Source organism: Scomber japonicus, chromosome 10 (genome assembly GCF_027409825.1).
Source record: "Scomber japonicus isolate fScoJap1 chromosome 10, fScoJap1.pri, whole genome shotgun sequence".
Classification (NCBI taxonomy): Eukaryota; Metazoa; Chordata; class Actinopteri; order Scombriformes; family Scombridae; genus Scomber; species Scomber japonicus.
In genome coordinates this window covers 11,143,007-11,154,274 of record NC_070587.1, presented here as the reverse complement: position 1 = coordinate 11,154,274, position 11,268 = coordinate 11,143,007, and the positions used below count along the sequence as shown (strand labels likewise).

At 40.3% G+C, this 11,268-nt stretch overlaps 1 protein-coding gene across 1 annotated transcript; it reads left to right on the top strand.

Annotated features, from left to right (window-relative positions):
* Positions 1-1,788: 1,788 nt before the first annotated feature.
* esrp1 (epithelial splicing regulatory protein 1) lies at positions 1,789-10,674 on the top strand. The gene is made up of 15 exons (XM_053326818.1): positions 1,789-1,920; positions 2,340-2,498; positions 2,654-2,770; positions 3,162-3,314; positions 3,839-3,890; positions 4,266-4,320; positions 4,407-4,517; positions 4,655-4,787; positions 4,904-4,946; positions 5,525-5,844; positions 6,643-6,867; positions 6,971-7,223; positions 8,581-8,761; positions 10,025-10,166; positions 10,573-10,674. The coding sequence occupies exons 1-15, from the start codon at positions 1,789-1,791 to the stop codon at positions 10,672-10,674; spliced, it is 2,178 nt and encodes a 725-aa protein (XP_053182793.1).
* The last annotated feature ends 594 nt before the right edge of the window (positions 10,675-11,268 follow it).

The window sequence follows — 11,268 nt, the reverse complement described above, 5'->3', positions numbered from 1 at the left end:
AAATACATGAACAGAAAAAAGAGAAAAGAATAATCATCCTAAAAGATCCCTGCCAGCAATGATGAATAATATATTGTGTCTGATAAGGTAGAAAGTTTAGTTATCTTGAAAAATACATAAAATTACATCTCCTCCTTCTCCCTCGTTAAAAATTTAGAAACTATAAATCTATAAAATATAAATAAAATATAAAAATAAATATAAAAATATTTTTTGTTTGTCTCCTACTTCAATGTAAAGTCCATTCTCAATGTTTTTGAGCCAGAGGCTTTAAGTTACCACATCACACTTGTGTGTGTAAGTTGAACTTTTGACCAGAATTTACTTTAAAAAAACCAGTTGTAATGTCACAAATGATGGTTGTAGGTCAGCCCCTTAAGACTGAAATTTCAATTAATTTTCCAATTCCAGTAGTAGAAGTAGTAGTATTCAGTTTTAACATTATTATCATAAACTAAACTCTAAATGTTTAGTTGACCTTGGTCTGAATTATGTCAGAGGAATATCTTCATTTTACTTCCAGAATTTTAGTGCACAATTTAAAGGCTGGTTTAATGATACAATATTATAATGTATTAAATGATTATAATCAAATGCTGTAAATTGCTGTAAAAGGTACACTCCCAGCAGGCTGCACTTTACATGGTATAGCCTATTATCAGACTGGATAGTCTTGTTGTGTGTTTCTTAATTTTGGACATGTAAAAATTGATAAATTGCTATAATAGTAGCCTAATGTTGGATTTCTTCTGTTTGAACTTTTTAGGAGATTCAGTCTACTATTAGCTTATTTAGGTTCATTTTCAAAACATATTAAATGTAAAATAAGGACATTTTAGCAAGAAGAAAACAATGGTCAGATATTTTAATCTCTGTCAGATATAATCATGTGCGGTGGGGAGTAACTAGTTAAATGTAAATAGTTAAATGTAACGGCGTTACGTAATTTAATTACAAAATAAATGTAAATGTAATTCGTTACAGTTACTGAAAAAAAATGTGTAGTTAAATTAGTTATTCATGAAAATGTTGATGATTACAAAGGAGGTTAAATCTGAAGTCAGACCTTTAAGATTTTGCTCAGGATGAGGGGTTTTTCCCCCTCATTTTAAAAATATATAATGTTACTGTATGCTGTTTTTAATTCTTTGAAATCCATATAAATCAGGATGTGGACCTTATATGGGACACATCTGAGCTTAAATGGTAGTACTATTCAAAAAGTAATTAAATGTAATAAGTTACATTAATTTGATTAAGTAGGCTAATTGAAATCATTACTTATTACATTTTAAATAGAGTTACTACTCTGTAACTTATTACATTTCCAAAGTAACCTTCCCAACCCTGATCATGTGTAAAGTTTATATTTTGTTATAATTAAACAACATAGGTAAGTCAACTTTGACACCTGTTGGAGAAACGTAAATTATCATAGGTAGAGAGGCTTAAAATGTGAACACAAAAAAAACACATTCGTTTGCCACGTACTAAACTGTGGATCACCTGAAAGGAGGGAGGGGGCAGGTAGAGAGTCACGTGGTCACACAGGTAGGTGCACTACAAAAACGAGCAACGTTCAGCCATTACTCCGCGATGGTGACTGCGGGAGGCTTCACGTAACATTTCACACGCGACCAAACCCGGATTTACTGAGCTCACCTTTGCGCACAGGTGTGAAAGTAAAGGTGTTCTTACCTCTCGTCTCCCGCGCGTGTCTACTCTCAGTCGCTGTCTAGTAGTTTTGTGTGGTATTAGTTTAGGTTTTTGTGTTGTTTTTGTGTTCAAATGACGGAGCAGGTAGACTACCTGGTGGTGGTGTTCGCCGCCACATCTGGCGCGAGCGGAGAGCTGCTCGGGTCCGACGAGAAGGAGCTAGGGCAGTTGGTTTGGCAGCTGGTGGATATAAAGAACAAAAAGGTAAAAAAACTAAAACTAGACATTTAGATGATTATCACAATAAGATAATGTGTTTGTAACTTTGAATAAGGGAGTGGACTGGTAAAGTAGGCTATAAATTCAGAAAGTCACATTAATGTGTATTGGATTGTTTAAAAATGTTTCATATGTAAGTTTCCTCTCGATACATTTCTGTTGTACATCTATGGCTTGAATATAGAGTCTAATATTGATAGGACACAAGTCATTTCCTAATGACTGTCAGGTATTTTACAGACTCCTACTTTTGTAGTTCTTCTGTGTGATAATATCTATTTAATAAGAGTTTTTTTTTTTTTTTTATCACAGCCGTTTCACGCTATATCAGCCTGTGAGTTTCTATAGGCAACCATTTCAAGACTGACGTGTTTTTTGTTTGTTTGTTTTTTTGTCTGAACCAGTTGGGCAGGGTGAATGAGCTCCTCATTAAGCCTGACCTCTCAGACTTGTCAGGGGAGAAAGAGGAGGAGGATGTGGTGGAAGAGAGCCTGGAGGAGGAGAATGGATCTGGAGCAGATTGTGTCTTTACAGCCACGAGCCTTGAGACAGCTTTAAATCTGGTAATAATGTATTTTAAAGTCACTTGAAGTAACCTTTTAAGCCCCTTTTATGTAGTAATTATTAATACAATTTACTGATACTGACTGTATCTGAAGTGACTTTAGGAAAGTAAGTTTGCATTTCTTTTCTAAATATTTGACTCTTGTCTTTGCAGTTTCATCTAAAACTGACTAATGAAGTGAACAGCGCTGGCGCAGGCACTTCTGTATATTTGTGTACAGACGGGCAGCTCCACATCCGTCAAGTGATTCACCCCGAGGCTGCGAGCAAGGTGAGTGAGCAAGCTGGGTGGGTGAACGCCTCACAGCCAGGGTGGATGTTCACTCAATGCTGCATGAACCTTTTGGCACTCTCACAGCCACAAAGGGATGTGTTGTGACAGCACTGCACTCCTGGTTAAACTTCATCTTATGGGAAAAGTTGATCTTCGGCAGAGTCACTCATGCAAACCTGTCTAATTGCACACGCCCATGCACATACCGTACCTGTGCAAAACACAGTGCTGCGCATGAAATTCTCCCACATGTCCTAAAGTGTTTTACAGGCCGGAGCCATGAAGACATACTCTGATGGCTTGAGCAAACATCAATATGACGGCAATAAAATGGCAGCTGTCGATGGTGCACATGTTCACATCCTTATTTAATTTCTTCCCTCTCCAGAACATCCCGGTCCCAGACTGTTTCTACTCTTTCTTTGACCTACGGAAAGAGTTCAAGAAGCACTTTTCGTCATCAGACCTCAAAACTCTGAATGTACACAGCATGGCAGAGTGTATCCTTTTAACACGTCACATGTTTACATTTGGTGCGCAGGTGACATTTATGTTCTGACTCTTTCACTTGGGGGGATTTTGGATGGTTTTTTTCTATTTTCTATAGTTATTTCTGTGTTGAGCAATGTATTAAACACATATCACACTCAAAAACACACAACAACAAACATATTAGAAATGTATAACCCATGGGGTGTTGGCTGCCAGACTAGAGGTTTTGAAATGCAAATAGGGAAACAATGGCAGCACCTTACTAAGCTCTCAGTGACAGAGTGTGTGTTTAGCCAACATGGCAAACCCCACACCCACTGCAACAGGAAAACTAACATCTCTCCTTCTATCTATTGCTTTGCTCTTTATCTTTCTTTTTTTCTCAGTTTTTCAACTTCTTCTCATGCACTTTTTTCATCTAACATCTCTCACACATTGATGTATATGGATAGTTTGCTTTCCTTGATGGCCTCCTCCTCAGCTCTTTGCATACCTGCTGACGTACCGGCCATGTGGGGCCCCTCAGCCACATTGGATCCATCAGCCGTATTGCCCCCAGAAATAGCTGTACAGCAGGTCCAGATTATGGGCAACATCATCCTGGCCATGCTTTCTGAGCCATTTAGTGAGTACCACATATGATTTTACACAATGAGATGAAAGGTGAAATGTGAGGATCTTTTTAGTTTGACATATACTGCAGTACGATCAGAAATCGAGAGAACAGCTACCGTGAGATGATAATCATAGTTTCTGTGTTTAGTACAGAAAATGTGTTACGTTTTTTATTTGAATATGTCCCACTTATCTCTATGATAGGTATATTCCACTATTTTCTGACATTTTGCTGCTTTTTATATTATTTTCTGTAAAAGGAATCTGTGTTTTGACAGTTACTATGTTGATTATAAAATACCATATGTTGTTTTTTAGTTTTATGCTGTCATTATTTATTTCAACATGCAGTCAACTTGATTGTTTAATTGCACTCCCATTTCAGGCCACACGTTTTCCAACCCAGAGAGAGTTAGTGAGAAGTTTGAGACCGGCACTTGGTAAGTAAAGTTTGCTCAAGACAAATATTCTTCTTGTTCTCAAGCTCGGAAATCAACTCATGTGTGCTGTGTGTGTGTGTGTGTAGCAGTAAGATGGAGAAAGTGTGCAACAACACAGTGATCAGAGCCAGAGGGTTGCCATGGCAGTCGTCTGACCAGGACATTGCTCGATTTTTCAGAGGACTTAACATTGCCAAGTATGTTGTTGACACTAATATATGGAGTATTCATTCTACTTAAACTCATCATATATACTGAAAACTCTCTGAAACCTGCTGTTGAAATTAGGTTTTTAGGGTGTTATAAAGTTCTATATGTTGTTTATTTTGTACAGAGGAGGGGCTGCGTTGTGTCTTAATGCTCAGGGGAGGAGGAATGGAGAAGCCCTTGTTCGTTTCATCAGTGAGGAGCACAGAGACCTGGCTCTCCAAAGACATAAACACCATATGGGCAACAGATACATAGAGGTAATCGGTCTGAACCCAGTTAGCGGTCATAAACTAAAGAAATCATCCATTTTACCACCCATCACCTAAACTTTTCACCTGACTTAATTACCCACCTTGTTACCTTCTAATTGCAGGTTTACAAAGCAACAGGAGAGGACTTCCTGAAGATAGCAGGAGGTGAGACATCAAAAACATGTGTACTATAACTTACTGTCACCAGCAGCGGCCGAGGCATATAGTTCAAACTCTCTGTGAAGTCACATTATTGATGGTATTAACTTTGTTGTGTGTTTCTGCAGAATATGGTTAGATGTCCAGGATGATTTTGATAGTGATGCTGTGGTTTCAGGATGCGTTTCCTTTTATGAGACATGATTTAATGCTTATGATGATTTAAAAAAAAGCACACATAACCAAACTATCCTTCTGATTGATTGTGTGCATGTAATTTTATCAATATATATTTTTATATTTAGAGCACAATATCAATCAGATCATAAATTCATTAAATTATTAACTTATTGTCTGCATTTTAAAGATGTTACTCATGTGTTGGACCCCTCCCCAAAAACCACAAATGACCTTATTAATATTTAGTAGATGTACTAAAACAATACAACACAAATCACTCAAAATCATGAAAGAATAATTGTTCTAAATGTTCTAATAAAACATGGAATAAAAGAAAACACAGTATCCGTTTATTTACTCACGGTTAAAAAGTTTTTGTGTGTCTGTGTTTTTGTGTGTGCCAGGTACCTCCAACGAGGTAGCGATCTTCCTGTCCCGCGAGGACCAGATCATAGTGAGGATGCGAGGTCTCCCTTTCACCGCCACACACGAGCAGGTCCTTGCCTTTTTCTCGCTGGGGGAGGGTCTTAAAGAAGCGTGTCCCGTCAGCGGAGGGAAGGATGGCATCCTATTTGTTCGCTACCCAGATGGGCGTCCCACTGGAGACGCCTTTGTGTTGTTCGCCTGTGAGGAACATGCTCAGTGTGCTTTGAGGAAACACAAGGAAATCCTGGGCAGGAGATATATTGAGCTGTTCAAAAGTACGGCAGCAGAGGTCCAACAGGTATGTCAGGGTGTCCGCCTGGATGTGGGTGTGCTACTTTGTACAGCGTGTTCTTGTGCGCAGTGGATACATTGATGTGTTTGTTTGTAACTTAACACCATCAGTATTTGTCCCTTAAGTTTGGTTTTAGAGAGACTTTTGATCTCTGTTACCTGAAGGTTTTCATGACTTCTGTGTTTGCGTGCACACAGTAGAGAGTCACAATGTGGGTGTGTTTCTTTGCTCCTCAAGTTATTTAAATGAAATACTGAAGCAAGGCTTAAGGGTGGGGACCTGCATAACAAGGTGGACTGTGTATGTGTTTTTGTTTCCCTTTAAGTACACAGAGTTTCTCTGTTGTCCTTTCTTTCTTTGTTTCTCTCTCTGTCTCTCTCCTTCTCTCGTGAGGTGAACACATGTGGACTAATTTTCTTATCTTTCTTGGCTGATAAGCTTACGGCCTACACACCTATCTATGCAGAGGCCTTTCCTTATGTTTTTAAGTATGACAGTCTACAGCCAGTTTTATTGGTCCTCTCCAGAAATGCAAACATGCTGGTGTCCTGTTGGCAACAAGCCATGAACGTCAACTTGTCTTTGTTGTGCACAAAAAGTCTGACAGAAGGTGGCATACATTTCTTTAATTTTTGAACTTGAAACATTGATAATAAAGTATGTATAATTTAGGTATTTTTTCTTAAAATATTCTCCCTAAACTTTACTTAATGGAAAGTAATTTGACTAAGAAAGCAGCTCTGACTTCTTGACTGCTTTCACTGCATGCAGAATATTTCATTTGTCTGTATTTATGTGTTTCAGGTGTTGAACCGGTACTCATCAGCCCCATTAATCCCTGTTGCTCCTGCCCCTTTGGTGTCAATGTTGCCTGCGGTGTCTCTTCTGCCCCCACCTGGCGGTGTGCGGGACTGTCTGAGGCTGAGGGGGCTGCCATACACAGCGAGCATAGAGGACATCCTCGCCTTCCTGGGCGAGTTTACACACGATATCAGACCGCATGGTGTGCACATGGTCCTCAACCAGCAGGTACATGCAACAACCACACAAATGAAAACACTGACACACCCATGGATGCACACACTTTCTGACACAAAGTTGCAGCGTAACGCCTGAATGTCTCTGTTTCCAGGGCCGTCCTTCAGGGGACTGCTTCATCCAGATGACCTCAGCTGAGCGGGCAATTCAGGCCTCACAGCGGCTCCACAAGCACGTAATGGCCAGCCAGCGGGGGGCAAACAGTCGCTATGTGGAGGTGTTTCCCTGCAGCGCTGAAGAGATGGGCCTGGTGCTGATGGGAGGCTCCCTCTCACACACACATACACACACACACACCCGGAGCAGGAGTGGGACAGGGCTAAGCCCGCCGCCATGTAAGTCCAGACGTAAGTGCTGCTGGGAGCTGGGGGTGCTTCGGGACTGCAGGGTAGGTGGGCTCCTGCCGTGGGCAGGGTTGCTGGGTTTTCTCCAATCTAGAACTGTGGGAGGATGGGGAAAACTGGTCTAACCAAGTGGGTTCAAAATTGTGTGTATGAGAGAGAGTTCACTTATGTGTGTGTTTGTGTGTGTGGTACCTCTTTGTAATTTAGCGTGATTCATTTACTAGTCTGCATGCACTGAGAAACCGTTACCTGTTTATTCTTTTAAATTTGACCTGTGTTCACACACTCTGAATCTTGTAGATCATGTTTTCAACAGCATGTTTGTTATTCATTCTTAATTGTGCACCCTTACCACTGCTTAAGTAATCCATAAAGATCTGAAAGGGTTGGAAAAGTGTAAGCAACACAGCTGTAGTCCCAATTAGCCCACAGTATGGCAATATGGCTTACAACTCTCCAGTCTTATCAGATTGGTAGTGGTGGTTGTGGGATACAACCTCAGTGGAGCGGCGCACCTCCGCCGTGTGCGTCTCCTGTGCTTATCCAATCAGTGGAGCTGTGGGAAAGGTGGGCAGAGCTGGTGCGTAGAAATGTGCTTTCAACTCTGTAGTTCTTCACTCTTAGTTTTCAAAAAGAGGTAAAAATGTCAATTTAAAGCATTGAAAAAGTGGTCTGATGTTTATGAATTGTTTGAAATGAAGCGCAAATGTTCAAATGAAAGAAAAAGGTTACACTGAGGTATTCACGGCTGGTGATGTGGTAGTTGTGAGGTCATATCAAGACTCAATGTAATGTTTATTATTCTTGTTGAGAAAAAAACCCCCAGAGCCTGTAGCCAGGAAGATATTTTGGTGAAGGGAAAGGGTTCAGGGAGCAACACACTAAACTACCAATAGGCCTAAAATGTCATGGACCATGCAAATAAATGTGGTCTTACCACATATTGAATGACTTTATGTTCTGCAGATATGATCTGAGATCAAAGCAATGTCTCTGTTACGATAGTAAATGTTTCATAACCGCATAACTTGAAACCATGTTCATCTATTTGACTTTTAAACCAATCAAAAGTGGTACCTGCCAGTTAGGAGAGAAAAGTGACCCACGTGTGAAGACAAATAAAAATACTCAAAGTGAGCCACAGTGGAATGCAGCTCTTTCTGTAACGTGTGCACATCCATACATCCATCATGCATTACACGTGTCAGGAGCTGAGTAATGTTCGTCATTGTTTGAAAGTTTGCATGAGCGTCTCTCTGAAACAAACAATGACCAGTCTTCACCATCATGACTCTGTGTCCCTCTGTTGCTGCTTGTCTGGTTTTAAGTCTTTTGTCTCTCTCTGTTCTCTCCTCTCCAGGTTTATCTCCACCATCTTACTCCTTCACCCATGCTCCACCTGTCCTGCCTACAGAGGCTGCTGTAACCCTCTACCCTCCCCTTGGGCAGGTGTTGCTGACCCCTCGTCCCCTGCCTCCAGGACATGCCTACTACCCTAGTTCAGCTCAGCTTTACATGAACTACACAGCCTACTACCCAAGGTAAATACAGTTATCTATTTTACAGATTACTAGAGACAGCTGTATGCTGATGTAAAAATATACATCTTCATGTGATACATTTCACAGATTTTAAAAGCTTCACAATATGTATTTTAAAAATTAAGACTTTTTTGATCTAGTTAAACACCCTTAATATTGATCAATGGAATGAAGATATTTTTGAGGCATTTTTTCGTTTATCGTAAAGCTAGGTAACGTGGAGAGAGAGAGAGAGAGGTTCGACATGCAACAATGGTTGCTGTCACAATTGAATTAGGGACATTTACAGTACATGATATCAATTCTTTTACCACTTTAAAGTAAATTTTGTAATTTACTGATGTTGATAAACGATCTAAAACATTTCATTATATTCAGTTCATCCATAAAGCTCACTCCTAATGCAGGGGCTTGCTTCTTTCCCCGCAAAGGTGTAATCAAATCAGAAGTGTTTGCTAATTCGTTGTACACGATAATCACATTTTCCCACATAAAATGAACCTCTTCAGAACCATTATAAAGAGATTTAAGTAGATTGAAATAGATTTAAGAATCAAGGGACTTCCTCTTTCTAAACCAAGCCTATTAGACAGTGTTTACTTGTGGGCTGTGCTATGCTGAATAAGAACCTAAACTGGCATTGTTTACATGTTTGATTTTCTGAGCCTCCTGTTTGCACAGGTATTAATTATTATGGTAACGTGTAGAGCGCAAGTGCACTAAAACATGTCAAGATAGTTTTTACGCTCAATGATTACATGTTATTTAAAGTGTTGAATCCTTTAAAACAAAAACTTTTTACTGCAGCATTTTTTCACATCATCAAACTTTTAATACAAAGTAACACAAAGGTCTTCATTTGGGCTGCTACACTGACAAAATACTTTTTGTACTTTTATCTGGTATCTTTGTTTTGTTGTATTTTGTGTTTGACACTAAGAGTCTATGGTTTAAAGTGGGAAAGAGGAACAGTTTGTGTTTGGTTGTATCTTGCCAAGGAGAAAGGGTGGGACAAGGGTAGTTAATAACTGAGCACTGTGATATCAGAGAACTTGGTAAACATCAGTGACCTCTGTTTCTCGCTGTTAAGCCATGTGTCATTGAAAGCGGGTCATTTATAGGCGACGCCCAAACTTACTTCCAGCCTTATGATTCACTTGTTTGTTTGCTGAGAAACATGCTCCTTTCAAGACTTTTATGTTGCTTTTTAGATATTTTTAAGATAACAGCATGTCTATATCACCTCTCCTTTTTTTCCTCCAGCCCACCTGGCTCTCCTACAACTGTAGGTTACTTCCCCTCCCCCTCATCCCTGTCCTCCCCAGGGGGGTTGGTGCGCATGCCAGGTATGACCTACAACAGCAACGGAGTCAAAGACCTCATTAATGCAGTGCAGGGATACCAGGTAAGACACACTTCTTTATAAATGTTATATGCTTAATAATAAAGTTTCTACGTTTGAAAATCCTCTTGACTTCAGAGTTCACACACCCTTCTGTTGGATTCAAGTGTTGTATTCAAATCTTCTTCTGTTGTGGGTGTGTATTGTCAGGCATCCACTGTGTTTGCCCAGAGGCTATCAAACTAGTTTATCCTGTCTACTCTCCTTCTTCTGTCACACACATACAACACTGCTTGCTTCAACTTGAATTGAAGGAACTTGACTCTTATTTAAACTTGGAGGAGGGTGAATTAAGAGACACCTCCATATTGGAGATTACAGGTCCACATGGCCTTTTAGGTTAGTGTCTATGGTTTATTGTCTCTCAGCCCCCTGTCTCTGTCATTCCTCCCCCTTACCCACACCACAGTATGCCCCCGAGGATGCTCTTATGCACGCCCATGGGCCCGTGCATGCTCACGACCCGGCCAGGACATTGCTTACGCAGCCCAAAGAATGGGTGTGTATTTAAGGTGTCTGAGGCAGGTGGCAGGTAAGGACTGGCTGAGGGCTCAGTGAGGGGGATTTAGCAGTGGTTGTAGCTGTGGCTTGGGTCTCAACTGGTCATCGTGGGATAAAGGGCTCAACACGACCGCAACATGTTCCCATTTGGACTGGGAATTTTCCACTAACCACATACAGTAGAACAATTTTGATTGGGTGTGAGTGGTTAAATGAAATTTCTTGGATTTTAATCAATCCTTGGGTTTTATTTCAAATCATTTTGATGGGCTGCTGTTCTCTGAGCGACTCTAGGACCCTTCTATTGCAGTTGGTGTAATTTGATAGCAGTTAATACATTCCTGCCCTCTAAAGACGTCTTTTATGGGGTACAGCAATAGCCAAGAGGGATAATTGACCGTTAGCTAACTACCTAATAGTAATTATCCAATGATAGCTTAACAACCGTAGCTATGCACTACAGACCTGTCAAGCTGTAGATTTTCTAAAATTGTGTGCAACGGGCTCTGTGCTCATCATCTAACGTGTTTGGAGGGTAATGTCTTTTTAACGTCCCCTCTCTAAAACAAAAAACATGGGGGCAAAATTCGCTACTTACAGTAGA

Excerpts from the sequence above, each read along its gene's own strand:
- esrp1 (XM_053326818.1), top strand. The coding sequence starts at position 1,789 with ATGACGGAGCAGGTAGACTACCTGGTGGTGGTGTTCGCCGCCACATCT. Across the intron at positions 2,771-3,161 it reads ACCCCGAGGCTGCGAGCAAG|AACATCCCGGTCCCAGACTG; the intron begins GTGAGTGAGCAA and ends TTCCCTCTCCAG. Across the intron at positions 7,224-8,580 it reads GCCGCCATGTAAGTCCAGAC|GTTTATCTCCACCATCTTAC; the intron begins GTAAGTGCTGCT and ends TCTCCTCTCCAG.